This window comes from Drosophila bipectinata, chromosome 3R (assembly GCF_030179905.1).
Source record: "Drosophila bipectinata strain 14024-0381.07 chromosome 3R, DbipHiC1v2, whole genome shotgun sequence".
Taxonomy (NCBI): Eukaryota; Metazoa; Arthropoda; class Insecta; order Diptera; family Drosophilidae; genus Drosophila; species Drosophila bipectinata.
The window spans coordinates 17,363,381-17,389,936 of record NC_091739.1 but is presented as its reverse complement, the minus strand read 5'-3'; the positions used below and the strand labels follow the sequence as shown (position 1 = coordinate 17,389,936).

Below are 26,556 nucleotides of genomic sequence, written 5' to 3'. Positions count from 1 at the left end.
TTTGATGTTTGATTTGAGTTTATATGCTCAAAAGAACTTAGAAATGAAAAAATTGTGGGCGTGGCACCGCCCCCTATTTAAAAATAACATGCTAACTGTTCGGTTTTGCACTAGTCTCACAGCTAACAGATTCACATTCAAGGTGTTGAGGTTGCCTCCCTAAATTATGAATTTCTTCGAAAGTGCATTTTTATGCATATTCATATTTCACTCATTTGAAGAAAATTAAACAATCTACAACATGGATTAAATTACATTGTCCGACTCGGCCTGAATTAGTTTAAATCTCTTTTTAAAAATGTGATTTAATTCAAAAAATTTCTGTTGCTAGACTTCTTACATTTTCACTTTATTAAAAAGACAACACAAGTTTTTTGGACACTTCACATACACAAACACATAATACAAACCACATTGAGAAGTATTCATTTCAAAACTTTTGATTTTGTCCATAAAATTTTCAGTATTTGCGTTTTTAAAATAGCACCAAAAAATCTTAAACTCTAAGCTCATGCAAATGTTAACATCAACAGCTGTTTTTAACAGCTGATTTTTTCGCAGTGGCGCCATCTATGGAAATTTCTGGTACGCAACATTAAAAATTAATCTATTGTGAATGATATGCAGTTAAAATTATTTATATTCTTTAACTTTCAAAAAATGGTTTTTGGCCAGAAAAAGTGGTCAAATTTCCTATAGTGCACTGTCTCACACGCACACCAACACATAGGGATGCACACACAGATACACACACCAACTGATACACTTTCATGGAAGGTCGGTGGCTTCATAATTCAGCGTGGAAAGTGGAAAAGTCGACTTGCAAAATGAATGATGAAAATCAGTTCCCCAGACACTCCTCTGGCATTCTATTGCATGAATGTATGTATACAATAAACAATTTGCCTGCTGATTTCCAGCATGAATTGAGATGTCAGCAGTCTGCACTCGAGCACATCTACCATTAATAATTGACTTGGCGCGCCACACGGGGCGTATGAGTAACTCTACTAGCAGTTTCCTTTGATTGGTTGGGGTTCGGAGGCTCTTACCCCATTTGATCGGGCGGCCATTTATTTCGAAGCACTTGACACTAATTAAAATCCCCTAGTTGGCCAATTTAAATGGTGCGTATCCCATACACTTTTATTTCCAGCTGCATCGCCTCAATTGCCCGAGCATGTTGGCATAAATTAACTGCTCCTCTTATCCCCAAGGCACTCGTGGGAGTGACTGTGTGCATGTGTTTCCTGCAACAAGCTGCAGACTCAACCTGAAGGGACAATGGTCCTGGGAATGGCTGCTGTAGAGGTCCACTTTTTTCAAATCCATTTGCTGTTAACCATCAGAAAGCGAATGCTTTAAAGACAGGACAATTCTTTTGTGCCCTCCTACTATTATAAACTTCAATAAGAAAACAATTTTTTTATGGACTGAAATGATACTGATTTATTGTAACACTAAAGTCCCTTATGTTCTTTTTAGTTCACTGGTGTGAAATTTAACCCATAAATTCGACTTTTGCAGCGATATGTCAACAGCAAAAGCCTCCAGTGGCCAAACCATAAGGCGAACACTTCTGAAGTCCATTGCGGGGTTCCATAGGACCGCATGCAGGTGCACAGCAAGGTCGGCAGGGTCCACAACGGGGGTTACAAGGTCCATGTGGTCCACATTTTCCGTAGGGTTTGCAGCAAGGTGAACAGCATGGTGGGCAGGATGGGCAGCACATTTTGGAATATTATGACTTTCATAAATAGAATAAACAAATTTTTCATTGTCTTTTAAGATAGTTACTTACATTGAACTTTGTTAAAAAAAAGAACTTTAGGGACTTCTTCCGAAATTTTGATGTGTATGGGACGGACGAGAGGCAAAAACAGACTATTGTTTCAAAGGTATTGACAGACAGAGAGAAAGGCCAAATCATGGCCTACTAGAATTTTTAGCTATTAATAATAATAGAAATCTCCATAATACCTAAGTATTTAGCACAGGAAGCAGGAACATATTTTAGCTGAGGGAACGATATCCAATAAGATACGTTTTTTCCACTGCTTGACTCCATGATACAATTATATAAGGTAGTCCATTCCACTGACATATCGTTCGGGTTTGGTCCTTTAATTCCAAACTGTCAAACTGAAAGGTGATTTTGTTTTCATACCTTTAACCCTTAAGTGGCCAAGCAAAAAATGACTTTTTGCTATTATTGTCGCAAGCACGTGCTAGGCGTAAAGTTTGATTTTGACGAAGAATTTGAAGAGGTAAACGAGTTGACGGAGGATGCACTTGAATACCTGGCAGGTTTTGTCATAAAAAAATTACGTTTGTGTAATGAGCTAGCAGATGAGTCGACGTTTACATATGTAGATGAGGTTTCGCATGGAGGGCTGATGAAGCCTTCATCGACATTTAAAAACAAAATGAAACAACTTGAACTCATATTTTTACATATTGTTAAGGACACATTTCAAATAACTAAAAATTTAAAACACACATTGTTAAACGCCGCTGAGCAGGTCGATATAAGTGTAAACATAAAAAAAATTTATTTTAAGATACGCATACACTTTAGAATTAAGAACTTAAACAAAAGATTGGCTGTCCAAAAACAAAAACAAAGAATAATGTCAAACTCTAAACTTATTAAAATAAAATGATAAACACTACAACTCTTGTCATAACTAAGAAAAACTTTTAGCCCCGTGCTCCGTGTAAGGGTTAATCAAAGTACTGTATAGCCGTTTCACTTGCACTATTCAACGCTTACTATGTTAAAACAAAAATAACGGACTTAAGTCAACGAATGGACTACCTTATATAATTGTATCATGCTTGACTCAGTGGGAATGGTCTATAGCAGGTTCTTCATTTAATTGTAAATATAATTTAAAAAGTGAATAAAGGTATACAGGTGGTGTCAATAACCATAGTCAATAAATTTTTCATAGGGGCCTTGAAAAAATTGGAAAATTTTGAAAACAATATTTAGGAAATACTTTGAATGAGGAAAAGCGGTCTTAAGTTCGCTGATTACAGAATACGTTGTTAAAGGATCTGATACCAACTGACAGAGTTGTGCACTTCGGAAAGGAAGTACTGAGAAAGAAAAAAAACGAACAAAAATAATATATTTTTGTAGTATTCCCTTTTATTGAAGACTGTTAATTTTTAGAAGTTATGTCTCTATCCTCCACAAACATTACTTAACAATTCTTGAGAAGATTTTGGTGGCCCACTTAAAATTGTTTCAGGGGCATTGAAGGCCGTTCCTCTTTCCACACGGTCCGCAGCAGGGTCCACAAGGCCCACAACATGGTCCGCATGGGCCACAGCAAGGTCCGCAAGGCCCGCAGGGTCCACAGCAAGGACCGCAAGGTCCACAGCAGGGACCGCAAGGTCCACAGGGTCCACAGCCACAGGGTCCGCACATGTTGAATCCTTTAATAAAAATAAATATATCAAATAAGTTCTGTAGTTTTGGTATAAAATTTACTTACAAAGAATTTAGTTAAGCAATAAATGGGAGCTGGAGAAAAAATTTTGATGTCGTCTGTCCGAATGAAAAGTGAATACTGATGCTTTTTATAGGCCGAATGTGAAACATGCCAAAATTATACGCCTAGCCTACTAGGATTCGGTTATTTTTGAATTCTTGGTACGTTGTTTCGGGATCGGATACAAATTGGCAGAGCTGTCCACATCAGAAGGGAAGAAAATAATCAGAAAGGTGGAAACTTGAAAAACCACAATTTTAATAGAGGTACCCCTTAAAAACAATCGAAAATTTTGAAAACAATTAAAGAAAATAATTTGAATAAGGAAAAGCGGCATTTGGTTCGCTCATTGCAGAATGGTACGTTGTTTCCGGATCGGTTACAAATTGGCAGAGCTGTGCACATCGGAAGAGAAGAAAATAATCAGAAAGGTGGAAATTTGGAAAACCGCAATTTTCATAGGAAATAATAAGGAAATACTTTAAATGAGGAAAAGTGGTCTTAAGTTCGCTGATTACGGAATGGTACGTTGTTTTGGGATCGGATACAAATTGGAAGATCTGTGCACATCGGAAGGGAAGAAAATAATCAGAAGGTGGAAATTTGGAAAACCGCAATTTCCATAAGGGTACGCCTTGAAAAAAATTCGAAAATTTTGTAAACAATATTTAGGAAATACTTTGAATGAAGAAAAGCGGTCTTAAGCTCGCTGATATCAGAATGGTACGTTGTTTCGGGATCGGATTCAAATTGGCAGAGCTATGGCGATCAGAAGCAGGAAAATTGGGGAAATCAGAAAAATCCACAATTTTATGAGGGTACCCCTGGAAAAAATTCGAAAAATTTGAAAACTCCATTTAAGCAATTTTTTAAATGAGGAAAGTCGCTTCTAGGTTCGCTGATTACAAAATGGTACTTTGTTTCCTGTTCGGATACAAACTGGCAGAGGCTTCTAGGTTCGCTGATTACAAAATGGCACTTTATATTCTGATCGCATACAAACTGGCAGAGCTATGGCCATCGGAGGGAGCAAAAGTGGGGATAGCAGGAAAATCCACAATTTTATGAGGGTACCCCTAGGAAAAAATTCGAAAAATTAGAAAACTCTATTTTAGCAATGTTTTAAATGAGGAAAGTCGCTTCTAGTTTCGCTGATTACAAAATGGTACTTTATTTCCTGATCGGATACAAATTGGCAGAGCTATGGCCATCGGAGGGAGCAAAAGTGGGGATAGCAGGAAAATCCACAATTTTATGAGGAAAAAATTCGAAAAATTTGAAAACTCTATTTTAGCAATGTTTTAAATGAGGAAAGTCGCTTCTAGGTTCGCTGATTACAAAATGGTACTTTGTTTCCTGATCGGATACAAATTGGCAGAGCTATGGCCATCGGAGGGAGCAAAATTGGAGATAGCAGGAAAATCCACAATTTTATGAAGGTACCCATAGGAAAAAATTCGAAAAATTAGAAAACTCTTTTTTAGCAATGTTTTAAATGAGGAAAGTCGCTTCTAGGTTCGCTGATTACAAAATGGTACTTTATTTCCTGATCGAATACAAATTGGCAGAGCTATGGCCATCGGAGGGAGCAAAAGTGGGGATAGCAGGAAAATCCACAATTTTATGAGGAAGAAATTCGAAAAATTTGAAAACTCTATTTTAGCAATGTTTTAAATGAAGAATGTCGCTTCTTCGTTCGCTGATTACAAAATGGTACTTTGTTTCCTGATCGGATACAAATTGGCAGAGCTATGGCCATCGGAGGGAGCAAAAGTGGGGAAATCAGAAAAATCCACAATTTTATGAGGAAAAAATTCGAAAAATTTGAAAACTCTATTTAAGCAATGTTTTAAATGAAGAATGTCGCTTCTTCGTTCGCTGATTACAAAATGGTACTTTGTTTCCTGATCGGATACAAATTGGCAGAGCTATGGCCATCGGAGGGAGCAAAAGTGGGGAAATCAGAAAAATCCACATTTTTATGAGGGTACCCCTGGAAAAAATTAGAAAATTTTGAAAACTCTTGTTTAGCAATGTTTTAAATGAGGAAAGTCGCTTCTAATTTCGCTGATTACAAAATGGTACTTTATTTCCTGATCGGATACAAATTGGCAGAGCTATGGCCATCGGAGGGAGCAAAAGTGGGGATAGCAGGAAAATCCACAATTTTATGAGGGTACCCCTAGGAAAAAATTCGAAAAATTAGAAAACTCTATTTTAGCAATGTTTTAAATGAGGAAAGTCGCTTCTAGTTTCGCTGATTACAAAATGGTACTTTATTTCCTGATCGGATACAAATTGGCAGAGCTATGGCCATCGGAGGGAGCAAAAGTGGGGATAGCAGGAAAATCCACAATTTTATGAGGGTACCCCTAGGAAAAAATTCGAAAAATTAGAAAGCTCTATTTTAGCAATGTTTTAAATGAGGAAAGTCGCTTCTAGTTTCGCTGATTACAAAATGGTACTTTATTTCCTGATCGGATACAAATTGGCAGAGCTATGGCCATCGGAGGGAGCAAAAGTGGGGATAGCAGGAAAATCCACAATTTTATGAGGGTACCCCTAGGAAAAAATTCGAAAAATTAGAAAACTCTATTTTAGCAATGTTTTAAATGAGGAAAGTCGCTTCTAGTTTCGCTGATTACAAAATGGTACTTTATTTCCTGATCGGATACAAATTGGCAGAGCTATGGCCATCGGAGGGAGCAAAAGTGGGGATAGCAGGAAAATCCACAATTTTATGAGGGTACCCCTAGGAAAAAATTCGAAAAATTAGAAAACTCTATTTTAGCAATGTTTTAAATGAGGAAAGTCGCTTCTAGTTTCGCTGATTACAAAATGGTACTTTATTTCCTGATCGGATACAAACTGGCAGAGCTATTGCTATCGGAAGGAGCAAAAGTGGGGAAAACAGAAAAATCCACAATTTTATGAGGGTACCCCTAGGAAAAAATTCGAAAATTTTGAAAACTCTTGTTTAGCAATGTTTTAAATGAGGAAAGTCGCTTCTAGTTTCGCTGATTACAAAATTGTACTTTATTTCCTGATCGGATACAAATTGGCAGAGCTATGGCCATCGGAGGGAGCAAAAGTGGGGATAGCAGGAAAATCCACAATGAGGGTACCCCTAGGAAAAAATTCGAAAAATTTGAAAACTCTATTTAAGCAATGTTTTAAATGAGGAAAGTCGGAAAGGAAGTACTGAGAAAGAAAAAAAACGAACAAAAAATAATATATTTTTGTAGTATTCCCTTTTATTGAAGACTGTTTATCTTTAGAAGTTGTCTCTATCCTCCACAAACATTACTCAACAATTCTTGAGAAGATTTTGGTGGCCAGGGGCAATGTTTCAGGGGCATTGAAGGCCGTTCCTCTTGCCACACGGTCCGCAGCAGGGTCCACAAGGCCCACAACATGGTCCGCATGGGCCACAGCAAGGTCCGCAAGGCCCGCAGGGTCCACAGCAAGGACCGCAAGGTCCACAGCAGGGACCGCAAGGTCCACAGGGTCCACAGCCACAGGGTCCGCACATGTTGAATCCTTTAATAAAAATAAATATATCAAATAAGTTCTGTAGTTTTGGTATAAAATTTACTTACAAAGAATTTAGTTAAGCAATAAATGGGAGCTGGAGAAAAAATTTTGATGTCGTCTGTCCGAATGAAAAGTGAATACTGATGCTTTTTATAGGCCGAATGTGAAACATGCCAAAATTATACGCCTAGCCTACTAGGATTCGATATTTTTCGAATTGTGGAAATATGGCTTACCAATGTGTATATATTTAATATATATATACATTTATGAATATATTTATGTATTGTATATATATTAAATATTTAAAAAATAGATTTAAATATTTAAAGTGTTCTAGTACTAAGAAAAATTGATTGAGAACTAACACAACTCTACAATGAATGAATTTTTTAAAATCTCCAATATTTGGAAATATTTTAATAATTATATATTTGTATGAACTTTTAAATCTATGGACAAAAATAAAAGCTAGTTAATTTGGCGTTTTATTGAAGAAATTATGTCTCTAGTCCCCACATTCTCTAATAAGCGTTTCTGGATAAACGAAACCTGGAGTGTTGAACCCTGTGTCAATCGTAAAATCTTATAAAACATCCAAACTTTGCTTTATGCGCATTGAAGGCCGCTCCTTTTGCAACATGGCCCGCAATTCAGAAGAACCAACCAACCAGTTTTACTTATCGCACTGACAAGCCCATACTCATACCCCATAAGCCCATACCCCTTTTCCAACCAAATAAACCAAATGCTAAATATTTCTTGGTCGAAGGTGTACAATTTTATTTATTCGTTGAATCGTTTCAAATTATTTTTTGTGATTGGGTGGATATGTAATGTAGGTTTCTTCGTGTCCTTAAGTGGTCCTGTCCATAATGATGAATCTGTAATGGGTGTGTGCTGTCACATTTCGTTTGCTGAAGGTGTTCGAGTAAAGCTCTGGATCAAGAATTCTATTCAGCACCAACAACATCCTCCGCAGGGGCCACAAGGACCGCAGCACGAAACATAGCACGGTCCACAACACGATCCGCATGGCCCGCAGCGAGGTCCGCAAGGACCACAGCAACCGCCGCAGGGTCCGCAGCAAGGTCCACAAGGTCCACAGCACATGATTTATCCGAATAGAAGCTAAATATAATTAGAAAAAAATATATAATATATTATATTTATTTACATATATGAAATATTTGTAAAAATAAATATGATATTATTATTTCATGAAATATATATGTATGTATCACTTTTATTTTACTTACTTTGAATCAAACAAAAAATAATTTGAGACTAGACAACAAATATAGATGTCTATTGCCTGAAAGGTTGAATGAAAGTGAAGTATTTAATTATTTTTGGGTATGATAAGGGTTGAATAAACAATATAAAGCCTACTGTGTTTATTTTATCAGCAGTACAATTTTAGCCTTTCCGAATTAAAGTAAGCTTAATTTAAATTAAATTAAGTATAAATAACTATAAATTAAAGTTATAGAAGTGTAGCAAACATTCTAATAAACAATGATATAGAAGCCAATCCTTCCATACTAATAATGTTAATATTTGTATCTAATAGGAAAATACAGTATTTTTATTTTAAAATTCACTTTATTTATTTGAAGATTAGCTAAAGATATGTGAATATAAAAAATTGTATCTTAGCAATGTCTAAAATTTCTCTTCACGGGCCACAAGGCCCAAAGTAAGAACTGAAGAAAGAGTCCCAAGTGTAGAAAGGAACACATGGTCCATAGCTTGGTCCGCAGGGTTCACAACGACAGCTACAGGGTCTGCAGCGGAACTTCAAGGTCCGCAGCGAAGACCACAGGGCAACCCCGAGGAAGACCTCAATCGCCACAAGGCACCAACCGTAACAAGGCACACAGGGTCTACAGCCGCCACATGGTCCCAGTGGTCGACAGCGCATGATTGATGCCAACAAATTAAACGATTAGGCCATACGAATAAATACATTTTAGAGTTTTAAACAATAATCATTTTAGACAGGACAAAAATATCGGTTCAGGAAACAAATGGAAAATTTTTAATTTTCATTTTTCAAATGGAAACAGTAAAATGGAAAAATATTTTAGGCGATCACATTAGCCTTGGAGTGACGAATTTCAATTGTTAAAACCTGGTTCGGAATGCCGGCCCCTACAAGCATCAGTTCTAAAAGTATTCCCGACGAGTCAACATCTAAATTTTCAGTCTAAAAACATCTAAAAACGGTTCCCTTCGGTTTCCAGTGGAAATAATTTTAAGCTCAAATTAACAAACATGTATATGTACGTGAACCCAAATTACGTTTTGGTGCCTGTACGTGTCAGTGAAAGGTAAGTTATTCGACCAGGCCAATTTTTAATGTGAATTGAATGCAGGACTGCTGCGGCGGCGGGTGCTGTGGACCGGCTTGCTCTCCTTGCTGCGGACCATGCTGTGGACCATGCTGCGGACCATGCGGTGGCTGTTATCCCTGCTGATGAGCCAGAAACCTGGAATGCCAGTGGAGGGACCGATGCTGAAACCTGGAATTCCAATGGAGGGACCGATGCTGAAATTTAGATAGAGATGATCATACCAATAAAAATTAAATGTTAGCGACCAATTTCTGTTTATTAATTTTCACAATCGCCTTCATAGCCTCTGTCAAGATCGAAGGGGTTGTAAGTGGCTATCTTGTTTTTGGTCCTTACGTCCTCGAGGGACATGAGCTTCATGCGCTTCACACATTTCTGCACCTCATTTTCTGTCAGTGGCTTTCGTCGTCGCTTTGTGTCATCAATACTAAGATTTTCCATTTCCAACAAAGGCTCCAGAGTTCGTTTTCGCCGTTTGTTACCACTTGGTACACCGGGAGCACATCCCGCAGCATCATCGACTAAACCCTTTAAACTATGGGCGGTTTCGAAGTTGCCTAACTTTTCACCCATTTTCACAAAAACCAAGTGGATGTTAGTTTGACATAAGAGTCAAAGTCAGTTATAGTTTAGTGTTGAAGAATGAAAGGATTCAGTGTGAAAGCATTTGCTTTTCTTATGAAAGAAATTTAAAGCAATGCCTTACTTTTTCATTCAATTTGATGTTATGGTTTTACCAATTTCTAACGCTTTGAAAGCAATCAGCTCAGAAACTGCCATTTACGTCAACAAATGTATTGAACTGAGAGCATTGTGGCTTCTTTTGCTGGCGAGACAATTTAAATAATGCACCAAATGAATTAAGCTGCCAGCCAAATGAAGACGACAGCACTTTTTGGTGTCTGACGAAGGACACAGGAGATTGGCATCCAAGCTTCGGAGGTAAATGGAGTAAATCCTACAGCAGCTGCAATAAAAATCGGATCATGTTCACAAAAGAATGAAATGAAGCGCAGACAAAAAGCCAACCAACTAGATGGCGACTGATTGTGAGTTTTATGTCACAAAAAGTGAACAAAACCCGATCGGGCAATAGTTGAGAAATATTTTTGTAGAAAAACACGCGGCACGTTAGCCGCCCAATGAAATTGGATAGAGGGCGGGGTGGCACTTGTGTGTGTCATTGATATATCGTCCGAGTTGTCGATACAGGAAACACGCAGACACACAGGATGGCAATAAAAGTGGTAATGATACAGCCCGAGAAACGAGTACAGTCGTACAAGTTGTCCGGAAATGAGTCTGGCGCATAAAGTGGCAAGTAGCAACGCTCACAGTTGAGCTTAGTCAATGACCCCGGGAGTCTGACTTAAATTTTGTGGGCCACAAATATAATTTAACATCCTCATTTAAATGTGGTTGCTTAATTTTCACCTGCGCGGATGTGACTCGAACACAAATCACGTTGCAAAAACTGCTGAACAGGTTTGTGCCGCAAAGTGTGCGGCATGTGTGCAACATGGTGGGGTATGTCATCTAATTAAATATATCCGTGTGTAATTTTGTAGCTTAGTTTCCACAAATGTGGAAAACTAAAATACGAAACATGTCAGCACATGTGAATGTCGACAGTGTCTGCAAATAGGATGAATTTCTCTTAATTTATACAAAATTAATTCCACGTTTCATTTTTCCATGAACTCTGTCAGTTTCGCGTAGTTAAGTCAACTTTTTTCAAAATCAAATGGTGCTTAAATTACGAAAGCCACTGTCTGGGCCAACAAATAAGCACAAACGGCAGACGTGCTCTGTTGAGGATGAACTCTCAAACACACACCCATCCCGCTTCCGGTGAAATATTTCAGTTGACAGCTGTATTTTTAATGAGCTCGAAATTGTCGTAGTAGATTTTGCAGAATACGATGAATAATATGGGGAGAAGTAAAAAAACATTTAGGAAAATTACAAAACCGAATATCAGGTAAATAGAGTGAGCCATAGAGGCTGTCACGGTTAATGAAAGTAAACTGACAAATTTGACAAGGTACATAGCATTTCGTGGATGCTGAGATCTATATAAGTAAATACAAAAAGGTCCCTTGCATTAATCAAATTAACACATTCAAAATCAACCCTTTGCCCCACTTCCCCAACATCTGGAGCCATATGTTTCACTCCCTTGGGGCTTTTGGTGTCAATACAATGCACAGGAGTTTCATACACGTGCTCTCGCTCGCGAAAAATCTCAGATACATCACAGGCAGCCCACAGGATGTGTTGCTGTATTTATATTTTATGTACGGTTGTGTTGTGTCAGTAAGTCCAATGCGCAAATGGAGTCCTGACGGATGTGGCCCCCTAAAAGGGTGGAGAGGAGTTTGCGGTAACTGCGGCAAGCCCGAAACCAACCACAGTGAAACAAAAGCAAACGAGCCTCTTTCGGTTTTGTCCGTCCGACAATGTGAGTTTCGGTTGACAGTTTGTTTTAATTTCAGGGATTTACCTTAAAAGTTTAACAAGCCAAGAGAACCGATAATGAAAATGGTGTCAAATGAGTTAGTTTTGAATATGACTTTTTCTCTAAAATAGAAAAAGTAGGATTCTTTTAGAAGGCCTTTTCAAGTTAGCTGCTTGAAAATGTTATCCTCATTTTTCACACTTTCTCACGTACTTACCGTCAGAATACATGTCGTACCCCAATTTCCTGGATTTTTTCGTAAATATCGATCCCATACCTTTTCTTGTTGCTGAATGATTTTAACGAACAATTTCCCGTTTCCTTTCCCTTTCAGCGTCATTACCCAAGAGATTTTGTGTACTGCAATTCACGTTCAGACTTACTCACATTTTATATTTAAGCCCAGCCAGCCGGTAAATATTTAAACATGAAACGGAAATTAATTTGTCAAAACGATGCCTTTAGGAATCGAAAAGCTAATTAAAATTGTTGACATACAAAGAGAAACCGAAGGGAATGCCTAAAAAAGAGCTCTCACTATCAGATGCGTATGATTGGCCTGCGGTCGACAGGAAAGGATGTGAAAGGTAATAGCAGATATTATCTATTTTATTTGATTTTTCATTTGAAACGTTTTTTCCATCATGACACACATTTTTAATGAAGTTTTCCAAAATGTCCAACCAGCGGCAAAATCCCCGCCGGTCTTTTGGAGTATATATGAAGACCACCGACTGGTGAAATTTTGCAATTGGAATTTCAGTGCCAAGAGCGGGCTCAAAGGCGCGTGCTAGTATTGTATTTTTTCAACTCAGCCCAAGCCCCACAATAGTTCGGTTATGAGTTGCGTTACCATTCCCTTGGCCGATTCATCAGGATCCAGTTGGATTCCTCCTCTGTGCCTGCGACTGCATATCGTTTGAATTTCGCGCTTTGTTGCCGCACATTGTTCAAATAAGGCCGCAGGCGGCAGAGACGATCTATTGTCTCCGGTGCGTATACGTTATTCGCTTTCATTTACCGCCCGCTGCTGTATTGCTTTTTGAAATTGATGCTAGAGAATCTGTTGAATTTATCTTTTTTTGGTTTGGGGTTTCAATGTGCTAGGAATTAAAAGATTTAAAAATCCATCGACGCCTAGTTTAGGTAATTGTTTTTTAGGTTATTTAAAGTAAGTAATTTACAGATACAAACCAAACTTGCATTATTGAGAGTAAAAATCGAAAATTAAAAAGACCTCTTTAAAAATACATGAAACCTCAAAGAATGTCTTAATATTCTTTATTTTTTTGCGCTTTCTCGACCAATGCAACTACATCATTTGCCAATTACGCCCACTATCTGCCGGTCTAGGAATCGATAGACCCGGCAGCTGATAGAAACCAGCAAAAAAGTGGCAGCTCGACGGCAGCTTAACACCTTGAGGTTAAACCCAAAAGTACGAAACCATCAGCGGCAGTAAGAAAAACGCATGGGGAAACATGTGCAGTTTAACCTTAGACACGCACGTCAGACGGATGGCTTTGAACAAAAGATACAAAAGGACATGGAGCGAAGCGGAACGGGAGCAGTAACGAAAATTGCAATGAAAATGGGGCCGAAAGATGGGAAAACAAAAACCGGGCTGGGCCAAAGGTAAGCAAGAAAAGAATGAAACAATTTAGCCAGCACTTAACCGTTTAAACCCCAACTGAACCGAGTGCACACGTTTGACCCAGGAGCGACATACCCAGGACATGTGGGAATACGAATGGGACTGGGAATTGAACCCGGCCGGAGCTCAAGATTCTGTTCGGGGGTGTTGTAAGGACAAACAGAACATGAGAATGAAGGGCTTTGGAAACCCAAAAAAAAATCCTAAAAATTAAAACCACGCAGGGCTTAAATTTATAACCTACGTCACTCTGCGGCAGAAAAGGGGGCGAGGTGGGGTATAGTGTTAAGGTTGGAGGCGTGTGTGGGGGATAGTGTGGCATTGTGGGCGTGTCCAACAAGCACGAAAATGAAAGCCGCAGTGAAATGCATTTTGGAAGTTGCCTTGACGCTGACCAACAAAAAAAAAAAGTAACTAAAACGCGGAAAAAAGAAAGCGCACTCATATACCCACAGTGCAAAAAGTTGCCTCGTTTTGTGTGACGGCGACGATTTGAAGCCGTGACCCCGCGCTGTGTGCAATGCAATTTTTTGTCCCGAGTCACCCTTCTGGGCTGCCAGTTTGATATACAAACTGTAAAATGGCAGTTCACCTTAACTGGAAACTCAACTGAACTAAACTCAAACTCAAACCAGCTCAACTGTTTTTGCCGCTTTTCGACGACAACATCGCACACAAAAACTTGTCACATGTGCAACGCAACATATCCGTTCCCCTCATATCCCTTTCGCCCTGTGTGTGCTCCTCTTTTTGTATGCTTTTAGTCGAATTTCAAATGTTGCTTACTGTGCTGGACATTTGAAGTTGGACGTGCCCGCCCCCACTTCCCATACTCGGAAAAGTATCTTAAAATGGTGAACTGCTCCGGCTGCCGCTTCTGTTCGACTATTATTAAACAGATAAATTTGCAAGTCGTATAACGTGTCGTATCAGTTATTTGCAGCTTCCCTGCCGAAAAAAGAGAGGGTGCCACTATTTCCGCCACGGATTTTACACATGTAGCATCATCTGTTCACGTTAAGTATCCGCAGCGGTTGCCGCACTCAGTTATTACTTATTTTGATGCCAGCGGATTGCTGGCTTTTCCGCTGACATGCTGCGCTCCCTCAAATAACTATCTTCTATATCCTTTACACTGGTTAAACATCCTATATGTTAAACCGAAAAATATTTATATTTAGTATGTTTATTCCCCATAAAGTATTCAAATATTTCATTTTATGGTGGGGTCTGCGATTGATCCCCAAATAATTTACTTTTAATTAAAATCAACTATTTTAAAATTGCCATAAAATTAATTTGTATATTATATGAACTATAAAATATAGGATTTTGAGAGCACAATTAATGATTGGTATTTTCGCTGGTTATTGGTCGAATATGTTCTCATTTCTGTACACTGTTCTCAACTTTTATTTTTCGTTATACTTTACACATTAATTTCAGTTGTTGAGTGTGCGTATTTTTTGGAGGGTTTTGCTTTAGTTGAGCTGACAAAAAGCACGTGATTTGCTTATTTGAGGAGCTCCAACTGGTAACGTGAGGAGTCAGAGAAGTAACGTGAGGGCGGGGGAATAGCACTCACAGGTGTGTGACAACCCGATTTGTTTCGCTGGTTAGTGAGCATTAGTTTGCAGATAGCATAACTTGCTGAGATTTTACAGCAGCTGTTGGAAATTATGGCTTAAGCACGCTCGAATTTATAAGGCTGCTGATGGCATTATCGATTGGGCTAAACGGAAGGTCTCCAGTTCGCCAGAAAACTTGTAGTTTTCCTGTCGTAGCAACTGGAATTTAAGACAAAGCTAAAAGCCAGATAGAATTACGAAACAAAGAAGCCCCAGTTGGAAGCACAAAGTAGAACCTATAAATGTTTCCCAATTTGCTGTGCGAAACTGCAAACCAGAATTCGATATCAAAGCTTTAATTTTCCCCTATCCGTCTTTCATGGCCTGTTAGCAAACTTATTGGCACAGAGGAGTTCTTCGTCCACTGGTGCTGCTGTTGTTTCTGGCCAGTTGTTGTGGTGTGTTCGCAAACACAGAGCGCAATGTAAGACAGGCCAATAGACAAATAGACAGTCAGACAGCCCGACAGCCAGACAGGACAACAATGTCTGCGAGCTGCACAAACACACACGGATGCGTGTTTATGTTCTAGCCATGCGGGCGAGTCCCTTTTTTAGATCGCTGGTTGGCTTTCCTTATCGGAAACAAGCTTATTCCGTTCAATGAACTGTAAAATATTGTTTACCTCTGTGTTTCCTGGAAGTTGCTCAAATTGCGTATGCCATTTCCAGTTTTTTTTCGAGTCGCCTTGCCCGCCATTGCATTCTGAAAAATTTATATTGGAGGACGGCAGCTTACGGTGGTCATATTTGTCACTAGGATTGAGAGTGGGTGCCCAGACCGAAAAGGCTCTTATGTAGTTAGGTGCAGACAGGTGAACTGAGGTCAAGATGACCCTGGCCCACTCTGGCAGAAATATTTTCAAAGTATTTAATGCGGTTTGCCAAGCATTTCCAACTTAGTTTTAATTCCTCGACACTTGAACATTTTTATGCCATTTGGCATGGACACGGAAAGGGTTAAACCGAACTAGGAAAAACTTTGTACCCTTTTAAACATGACATTTGACATATTTCAGCAAAAAAGTTGTGCTGCCGCCGCATTTTCAACCCTTGTCAATTTGGCTGACGCGGCGTATGCGTAATGCGTGTGCATCGCTCTGTGTGTGTTTGTCTCTTTGTGTTTTGGTCAGCTATGGGTGGTGAGGGGGACACAATGCGGAAAAAAAATGAGAACGGTGGCAAAAAGTTTGGGCTTGAGTTTAAACTTTGTCCCGCAAAAAAATGCGTGTGTAGGGAAATTTGCGAGTCCTTTGTCAAAATTTGAGACAATTTGCCAAGAAAATGAGACCCAAAATACGATTTCATTTTGCAAACTTAATGGCATTAAATAGAATACAGGAAATGCCCAATGTAGGTTAATGGATTTATTTATAGGGAGTGCTTCTGGTACTTAAAGAGACTTCTTTTAATTTGCTTAAATTATTTTGCAAAACCTAGTAAAATGTGAATCAGTTTGGGTGTTTGGAATTTGCATGTTTATATTTTTCAGCCATTTCATATAAATATGAGGCGTATGGGCAATCAACACTTGTCATAAATTTGCGCCATTTTCCGTAACTAAGTGTCCTATATGTTGATACACATGTCTGGTGTCCTGTTTTTGCTGAACAGCTTTATCTGAAACGATAATTTTATTGGACATTAAAAACATTTACGTGCCACGACATCAACGCCAGTCACATGATATTAAAAAGCCATGCCGAAAAATATGACATAAGGCATAAAACAAAGGCATGAAACGGGACGACAAATTCTCTGGTGCGTGTGTCGGAAATTATGGGAAAAGAAAACGTAACGGCGACACCATCACGAGAAACTTTGGTCAGTCGCCGGAGTCGCAGGAGTATCGTATATCAGGCCCATCAGTCATAAACTACCCGGGCAAACTGGAAGAGGAAAACGGTACTCCCGCCGTCGATCTAGCTGGCGGATTTTCCTCGGGCCAAAAAATGACGTAAAACGTAAATGATATAAAAAGCTATAATGTTCTGTTTCTTTCATGATAAACAATAACAAGTATTTGGCTAAACGTAGCGTTGAAAACGCCGTTGAGAAATGGCCAGGACGAGGGCGTGCCACATGCAAGCCTCACCAGCAGGACATCTAAAGACCGTTCAGCTTGGGTGTGAGGCCACTTCAGATGCCCACATGAAGAAGCCTACGTGACAAGTTCTGACTTCTTGACGAAAACGAAAGAGTTTCATAGCTTTAACTTGAGTTACGAGCTAGCTACCATGTGATGCAGAAACATAAATTTATTTTAAAAAAATATCAGTAAAAACTTTCTTCTTATCTATTTTAAATATTTTTTTTAAAGTCTTGCGACTTTGAAAAAGTAATAAATATTAGTCAACCGTAACCTTTCAGATTTAAAATATGAAAAAAATTGTACACGCACTGTGGACCCAGCCAGGACCAGCGATTATGGCGAGGACAGACGATGACTATTGAAGCGTGCAATTTATTTCAGTTGGGCAAACAATATAAATAGGAAAAAACTGTCAACAGCATTTCAGTTTGAAATTGTTATGGAACATTTTTAAAGTTACTCCATTATGAATAAATAAATCAATTAAAGCATTTGAATTTTAGCCCTCGGTGCTGAATGATGCAAATTCCGTCACACTGGAATTCTAGTTTTCTATGAATTTCACACGAACACAGCAGTTTATTGGCTTTATTTAACCATTATCAACAGTTGCAAAAAAAAAAAAAAACCATTGATACAGTTTGCGATGATGTCGCCGGGTAATGGATATGAACCAACAGATTTATGGTGTTGCCATGTGTTTGTTCGGCTGCGGTTGTTTATTTATGCGATATTCGCAGCATTATTGAAATGTAATAGATTTCTGCCGCAGGTGCGACAATAGGCCCTTGTACCTCCTGAACGTACAGTCCCTTTTGTTCTTTTCATATCCTGACCGCACTTACAAGTTGTTTGGCCCACAAACAAGCGTCCGATAACTTAACACGCCCATGGATGCCACAAAACACGGCAGCGTGTCGTGCCCCGAGCCAAGAGGCATTTTCCGTTCCAGCAGCATTTTGCGTGTGTGGTTATTGACAAATGTATTTCCAATTGTTTCCCAGCTACTCGAATTGTTTGTGTCCGACTCACCTGATACGTGTCCCTTATTACAATTTCACAGGTCTGTTTGTTTGTCTCGATGTTTTATTGAGCCGCAATAATTTCCGCACAGTAAGTTTTTTTTTGTGTCTTTCGGCAATATGCAAATACTTCATTGAGGCCGTGTGACATGAGCGTATTGTTTAACCTATATTTACTCGTTGTACGGCACAAAATTTTATATGGAATTCTCTACTGGCCTGGAGTTTACATTTTACTCTGCAAAGATTACTTTTTTTTCATTGGCAAAACCTGAATTGAGCGGAAACTTTGTAATTCCAAACGAAAATTGTTTTTATTCTATTTTGTCGCTAACAAGTTTGTTCAATTTTTGATTTCGCCGGCAATAAAAACAATCAAATATTCACAATAAATGCTGAGTTATAGTTCGAAAGTTTAATATATCAAATGCAGGACTGGTACACGGAGCATGCACATGTCTGCATCCACGGAGCCAACGTCGCGTATACGTAATGCAAATGTTTGTGCCCGCTCTCCCTTCCTATAAAATCCGGTACGGAGCTAGTTACGGAATTGTGCACTTTCATTTTGTGAATTTTTATTGCAATTTTTTCTTTGCTTTGTCTGGCCGAGCTGCCTAGATCCTAACTAAAAACAAAAATGGAAAAAAATTGAAAATAAATAAAACCTGTCCCAATATAGCGAATTCCGCAACGGCAAACGCGCTGAGAGATATGACAAAAATAAAAACAAAACATACCAACATGCAAATAGAATTGTATTAAAATTTAATGAAACATATATGTACATAAATGGTGACGGCTTACCTTTTGTTTGTGTTGGATCAGTGATAGTAAATGTGTACTTTATTTAAATTAGTTGATATCGGAAATAAATCAGTTAAAGCATTGGCGGTGACAAATATTTCTTCTGTGGTTCCATTTGACATTCGCAAAACGATGTTGGAATTTTTGCCGCTCACTGTTCGAAATGCGGTAGATGAAATATTTCGTAAATTGCCGCATGGAGAAAGAGGCAAACAAAAAATGCCTAGGCAATTAAATCGTATCAACAGGAGCATAATTTTGGGGAGTGTCAATCACAAGTCGGAGCCTTAATTAAACGTCACACTCAGGAATACTGGTGCCGCCGATACACGGGCTTAAATCTTGTCGAATGCTCAAAAATTTGCATATTCCTTCCATTCAATTTGAATTTCACTTTCTTGCTCTAAAAACTCCAGAGGCACTATTAGTAAGTGAATGCGTAAGCAACAATCTGTGGTTAAATATCCAGCCAAGCAAAGGATGCCGCAGAGAATAGGAGGAGAAGCTGGTCTATGATTTAAAGTCCTGCTGCAGCCAATGCAAGTGGCCATAAATCAAACGAGAGCTTCTTTTCTGGGGGCGGTACTTTTTCGAGCAGCTAGAAGGAGCCGAAGAATGACGCCAAGGACTTCCATCCTTCTGGCCGACAATAACTTAATTGCAAAGTCATGTTTGCATTGTGGCCTTGCCCGAGGAGCTGGAAACCGACTACCTGGATCAGATGTTGCCCTCCTCATTGCGGTTAACACAAGCCCAACCCAGGCACACATCCGACGACCGGACGACAGCTTGTACATGCCCGTACGCAGAACATGGCCCGGATCCGGGCCAGTGAATAATCTCCAGACCGCACTCCCTGTAAGTCATACTTCGGATTTATGATTTGCAGCGAGTTAAATCTACGCTGCAGTTCGAGAATGTCCCTAGTATTAATCCTGATCAATAGGACATCTTCTGCCCTTCCTCGCAGCAGCCAGAACATTGACATCTGCTTACGTGGAGATTAGAATTGTGTTATTGTTAAATCATTTTAAGGCATTAAATACACACATCCCAGGTGGCAGATGGCAGAACGGAAAACAAAAGCATTATCTTTAAACGTTTTCATTGAATTTACATTATAGAGTCTGTGTAGTTTATAAAGGTGATAACAAAACACTTAAATGCTTGATTTACCTTCAATTGCGTAAACTCCCTATTGTTTCTTAATTAATATTACCTATTCAGTAACTTTGTCATACGAAAATAATATAATCCTAGTCCGTAGTATAATTAGTCCCTAGTATTAATCCTGATCAATAGGACGTCTTCTGCCCTTCCTCGCACCAGCCAGAACATTGATATCTGCTAACGTGAAGATTAGAATTGTGTTATTGTTAAATCATTTTAAGGCATTAAATACATACACACATCCCAGGTGGCAGATGGCAGAACGGAAAAAAAGCACTATCTACAAATGTTTTCTTTGAATTTACATTATAGAATCTGTGCAGTTTATAAAGGGGAAAATAAAACACTTAAATGCTTGATTTACCTACAATTGCGTCAACTCCCCTTGTTCCTTAATTAATATCACCTATTCAGTATCTTTGTTTTAAGAAAATAATATGAGTTTGGTTAGAAATTTGTGCACTTTGTTTGCTTGTATCTTGTAAAACCCTTACCACTTCCGATAGAGTGAGTACAAAGTGCTGTTGCTAGCACTCTTAAACTAGAAGAGCTTCAAAAAATACTCCAAATAAATATAAAATAAAATAAACATTTGGCCAACATATCCCCCGTCGTTGTTGCTGCTCGGGTTGGCCGTCAGGCCATAAACTTTAAAATTGAGCCAACACAAAAACGAAGTCGTAGAAGAACAGGCAACTTTTAGTTTTATTGTCATTTCAATGTATTTCCGCACTTTTAACCGCAGTCGGATTTGAATTCGGAGTCAGATTCGCTCTCTCACATGGATGTGACCCGGGCATAAAAAAGAGGAAAAGGAAAAAAGAATTATTTCAAGCAGTTTCGAAGCCATAAAAAACTGCATTTGGCAGCCGTTGCCGAAAAATATATATATTCATATATATATGTGTAGCTGGGAAAGCCTGATTCCCGATTTTTGGACTCCACATTTTCATATTTTTTGCCTTGCGGACAGACATTTCTAACATTTGCTGCACAGATTTGCGTGCCAGCGACATATTTAAAATGTTGAAAATTATTTATAATTAAAAGTTAGAGGCCAAAAAGTTTTTGCTGTCCACTCCAGCCCAGGGCTAGACTTGTCCGCACTCGGAGAACGACTCCTAGTCGTAGTCATAACCGTTTTTCTGGCTCAGCTGCACTTGGCTTTTGTGCGGCGACTAGAATTTTTAATAAAAATACCTAAAGAATGACCGCAGGCTCTTTGGGCCTGGTCAGCCGGGTCGGAATGATTGTTATTTACGCAACGGTCGTAATAATTCACATTTTTACACCCTTCTGTGGAAGATGGACCATTTTTAGCACGTATCAATGCGACAAATTGAATTTCCTTTTTCCTAACGAAATTCCAAATCGGAATCAAAGTAAAGTTCCACTCCTGACACTTTTCTCTTCATGATTTTGTGTCCAAAATAGAGCATTTTCTTGTGACCTACGGGCAAGAGTTTATGCATTTAATTTCCATGCAATTGACTCTCTCAGCCACGTTAAAAGTGACTTATGTTTAGCATTTTTTGCATATCACAGAGTCCCCTCCCCAGCCCCTTTGAATGTCCAATAAAAGTCAATAAGCATCTCGGAGATATGTGCATTTTTCAATTACGTATTTGTATGCAATGCCAGCATCCACAACAGCAGCAGCAACAAAGAGCACAAATTCAAATGACATGAGGACACAGTGCTACGTACAAGGACAAATGGTCCTGGAGGAAGTGCTGAGAGATGGGGTCAATGTGGGACCTAGCGAGACTAGTGGGACAGGAGCGGGAGCAGGAGCAATCGCTACACGAAAACCATGTCTTTCATTATGTACGACAAACTGGCTGACACGGGCGGCTAATAACGACCACGATGCACACAACAGTCCCACAAGCGAGGGAAATGACTAACTAACTGACTGACTGACTGAATGACGGAGGGCCAATTGACTGGCCAAGGGGACCGACTATCACACAACAATAAAGAACACCAACTTACGGCTGCTGCTGACCCGATCCTAATGGACAATTCAATGCAAATTGGCAAAGCACGAAGCTAAAAAGCAGACTTGCTGCAAGAAGCAAAAAACTAAAAGCTAAATGGATGCGGGTCAATAAGTTTTATATTACACATGAAAAATTATATGATTATTTAAATTTAAAAGTAATAGTCATAGACTTTAACAAAAAGTCACTTTATATGCTCCTTGAAAAGCTATCCTTTAACCCTTAAATACGATTTTTGCAGAAAGTTAAAATGATGGAAAATGGTTTTGTGTACTGCTCTTTCGTGTATTTGTTTTTTTGTACAAAATCGAATCAGTATTAGACGAAAACAAAATTAAGAAATAAAATACTTGTGCTTGGCCCTGACACAAACTGCAGAGCAGTTTCCCCTGCCACTCGGTCTCCGCCTCTCCCCGGAAGCTCCTTTTCCTGCAGGACTTCCATTACCATTACCACTTGCACTGGCTGCTCCTTCCATTCGCCTCCGTTCACATGACTGACCAGCAAAACTTTAAATAAGAACCCAGTCTCGAACTTCTCTTCAACCAATGCAAAGCCAAAGTCAATGTACTTGGCCAAATCCCCCGCCCACTGGTGGCTCCTCTTTGGTCTATTTTTGAGCCCGATTAGTGAAGCGTGCACCTTCGGTTCGGCTTGGTGTTTGGGCCAAAGTATTTATTAAGTGCGGAATCTGGGTCGCATTATGGAAAGCCGAGAGATGCCGATCAAAAAGTGGATTGCATAATTCCGGATCCGGCTGACAAGCGGTTCTGTTATGTCATTGCAATAAACTTGTCCCGTGGATATCCGCATGTCGTTGAATTTATAAACCGTATGCAGGAAGCTGCATATTTTATTTATTAATATGAATTACTAGCAGGAATAAAGCATAAATCATGCCGCATATACGGAAGTGAAAAACCTTTGTCCCGTGAACATGTCGAAGTATTTTTTCATCAACAATTTAATGAAATTCTGTAATAAAATTTTAATTTAATAAGTTCGAAAGAAATGATAATATAATGTTAAAATTTGTTCCAAAAATTAGAGAGTACAGAAGACCCTAGGTTGGATAATTCCCAAGAAATTACCAAGCTCTTATCCATACAAATTATCCGTCGTTTCCGAACTGACAATCCCACCCACCAACATTTGGCGAAAATTCCTCTGCCTCTGCTGCCTAATCGCCTTGTTGGTCCTTGGCCGAAACTGGGATTTGAGCCTGGTTCGTGGCTATTACTGGCTCATTGTGCTATTGTTGTTTTAAATGCGTTATTGTTGGCCGAGAGGCCAAACAGGCGCATTAATAACCAGCGCCATTGAAAGGCCATGTCATCAAATGAGCCAGGACAAAACCTCGTCCTCATCCTCGGGCTCAAATCTCAGCTACATCCTCGCCCTTGCTTGCTTGTCGTGGTTGTGCGGATGATGATGATGATTGTTTATTTGTGCACAATGACGTTGAAACATCATTAAATGGCCAAAAGTCACGCATTTACAGTTACGGCTGACAAAAGCCGACCTGCACGAGTCATTTGCCATATCCAATGATGCTGTTACAGTGTTGCTACCTTGGCTGTTTTGTAGCAATTTGAGGGACAATTTTTAGCGAAATATGTTTAATAAAGGTACATATTTTTGTAGCACTTTTTATCACTAAAATATAACAAAATAAACATCTGGGGTAAGAATCATGAATTTACAAAAATGTACTTTAATAAATGTTCTTAAAAAATTGTAAAATTAAATAAAACTAATGTTGTGTAGAATTAACCTCGTTTTGGGTCATTATTTTTGTTTATACAGATTCGTTTAATTTAAAAAATGTATTTAGCTGTCATTCCTGCTTTATTTTTCTTATTTCTTAATTTATATATTTATGTTTAAATCTCGATTACAGACTCCACCAACACCCCATGCTAGTGTCGATTCTGTATGAAGTGTAACTATCGAGAGCTGAATGTTTAGCTGTCATTACGTGTCAGTAAACCATGATCAGGCCTCAGCTCATTATCGTCATCATCATCTGCGGATGACAACTTGCCCGGCCGATGGTCCATGTCCTGTGACCATTGACCAGAGTTTTCCGTAGCCCAGGGACCCACGACCATTGACCAGAGACCAGGGACTAGTTTCCAGTACCCAATACCCAGCTCCAAAGGGTCCCAGCAGCGATAGCAGCAACGGCAGTGTTGTTGTATCAACAAAGCAAGGACATCGTCCTGCTGCTGGCTGCTGGTTGCTCCCCAAAAGCTAACAATCACCACACATCCGTTTCCGTGAAGCATTCAAATTCGCAGTCTAACAAAGCAAAACAGCAAGAGGAAGGCCAACGGGACGGACTACGACTGGGCCAAGTTGTTGACCAATTGGCTCCATTTAGATTGAAAATCTCACTTAGGAGAGGGTTGACTAAAAGGTTGCAACTTCTGATGGGTGTTGTATAATCGAATGCTTAAGAAAATAAATGTCAGTTAAGATTTTAAAAATTATTTAAGTTTAAACTATATTTTTATTGAATTATTTCCTTTTTCAAGGTTTCTTTGGATCCAAACTTTAATTTTTGGTAGGGAAGCCCCAGTTTTTGTTGATCGCCTTCCTAGAAACGCTTCCCGGCGACAGTGTTGTCCCTGTTGACAGTCGTCTATGGAAATGAGAAAAAACCATAACAAGTGACTGGACTGACATGGGAACAACTGCGGGCGGTCAGTAAAACAATTGGCTAACAGGTAAGACAACAACAAAAACTACAAATCGGTATAAGGGCGGGAGGAGGAGATCCACCACCACATTGGCGGGTGGCTTCCGTTTCACTAACTTTTCGCATCCAGCCTTCTCTGTTGTTGTCTTTTCCAATTGCTGCCGATTGTTGTTGTAATCCTATTAAAACGCCAACCGTCCAACCGACCAGCCAGCCAGGATTCTTTGTTGTTGCTGTTTCAGCCTGTCAGCTGGCTTTGTTTGTTGTTTCAATTCGGCGAAACAAAGACTTAAAGTGCTCATTCACCTGATTTTGCTGGTTTTAGTGCCGACGCTTCGGCCCATTTTGAGCCATTCTGTTCTACAGTAGAGGACTGTTTGGCATGTTTATTTAAACCAGAGCCAATTCTTGGCTATTGCTTTTGTGTTTGCCAGACCCGCCCGTCAGAATTGTTCGGCTTAAATGGGCCTCAATTTAGCCGGCCTTTGATTCGAAGAGTTAAGTATGTACATGGCACACTTTCGTCCTGAAGTACTTAGCTGATTGATTGATGGCGGTGTTAAAGTTTTAAAACCATTACGGAAGAGAAATAGGCCTATAATTTTTTAATCTAAATTCTAGTACGATTAGTTGTTCGTTTATTAATATCAATCGTATTTTTTAGTAAGTAACATAATTCTGCAAGGACTCTCCACTTAAGCACAAAGGCGTCTCGCCAACTTATGGTGTCGACGTTGGAAATATTCAATACATGTTCAATAACCGTTGGAGAGGCAGTCCTTAAGCAAAACTTTGCTAGTCTTGCAGTCAGCCCAAGCAGCTTGATCCTTTGAGATGGGAACCACTTTAGCCCCAACCCGTTCACCTTGCTGCCCGAACATAAAAATCTCAAGGATTTTATGGGGAAAGCAATAAATTCGGGTATAGCTCACACAACGTTACTTCCGCTATTTATTGCCATTTCCAGCAACAGTTTCCATATGCTATCGAACCGATAGAAGGATTCCAGCTTCGCCAAAATCCTCACAAAAGCTGCCTTATTTATTGAAATATTCGCTGCTTTATTTCGTGCAACTTTTGCCGAAGTTTTAAGCCATTTCAATTGTGTCCTTGAGGAGCTCTTTACATTGTTTTCCTTGAAGAGGCCCAAGACAAGGGCGAGTCCTTGACCCCGCGGGGAGTTGAATACCCACATTCGGTTGCAGCAACATCCAGACAAATTGTCGTAAAATTCAGCCGTAATCGTCAGCATCAACCCAGTCGATTGGGCACCTAAACCCAGTCGGCCACAATGTGTACCGCCCACCCCCTAAAAGATTGCACTTATGTACTTGGCCTAATAGAGAAATGGTAGTAAATTCTGTTGCCACTCATTGTGCAGATGGCACGTTTGTGTTGCCATCATTTTTTTTCTGCTTATTTTGCAGCGCCCAGCTAGAAATCACGTATTGCCTTTCGTCCGGAACGCAAATTTACGGCCCCTGCCTTACTGAGCTTGACTTGGGCGTTAAGCTCTTTAAACCATAAATAGCCCAAGCTTGGTTTCTCATTTGCCAGCAAGCAATCAAGGTGAATAAGGGGTAGTACACACTCGCCTAATGGCTTGTCGTTATCTATTGCCAAATTTTGCA

The 26,556-nt window shown here is 39.4% G+C and overlaps 1 protein-coding gene and 2 long non-coding RNA genes across 5 annotated transcripts; 1 reads left to right on the top strand and 2 right to left on the bottom strand.

Moving 5' to 3' along the window:
• Positions 1 to 1,421: 1,421 nt before the first annotated feature.
• LOC108130307 (male-specific sperm protein Mst84Dd-like) lies at positions 1,422 to 3,663 on the bottom strand. Its single transcript, XM_017248696.3, has 3 exons — positions 3,504 to 3,663; positions 3,282 to 3,444; positions 1,422 to 1,652 (listed from the first exon to the last, which is right to left on the bottom strand). The coding sequence occupies exons 2-3, from the start codon at positions 3,434 to 3,436 to the stop codon at positions 1,535 to 1,537; spliced, it is 273 nt and encodes a 90-aa protein (XP_017104185.2). The 5' UTR covers positions 3,437 to 3,444; positions 3,504 to 3,663; the 3' UTR covers positions 1,422 to 1,534.
• A 3,071-nt stretch (positions 3,664 to 6,734) lies between these two features.
• Positions 6,735 to 8,453, bottom strand: LOC108130306 (uncharacterized). Its single transcript, XR_006246159.2, has 3 exons — positions 8,294 to 8,453; positions 7,100 to 8,165; positions 6,735 to 7,040 (listed from the first exon to the last, which is right to left on the bottom strand). It is a non-coding gene; the product is annotated as an uncharacterized lncRNA (long non-coding RNA).
• A 731-nt stretch (positions 8,454 to 9,184) lies between these two features.
• LOC108130451 (uncharacterized) lies at positions 9,185 to 24,139 on the top strand. Of its 3 annotated transcripts, XR_011443248.1 has the most exons (5): positions 9,185 to 9,350; positions 9,413 to 10,440; positions 12,184 to 12,262; positions 12,315 to 12,436; positions 12,516 to 12,530. It is a non-coding gene; the product is annotated as an uncharacterized lncRNA (long non-coding RNA). The 3 variants fall into 3 exon arrangements; XR_011443249.1 differs by lacking the exon at positions 12,516 to 12,530 and adding an exon at positions 24,125 to 24,139 and having other exon boundaries at positions 12,184 to 12,436; XR_001773606.3 differs by having other exon boundaries at positions 12,184 to 12,436.
• Positions 24,140 to 26,556: the final 2,417 nt, after the last annotated feature.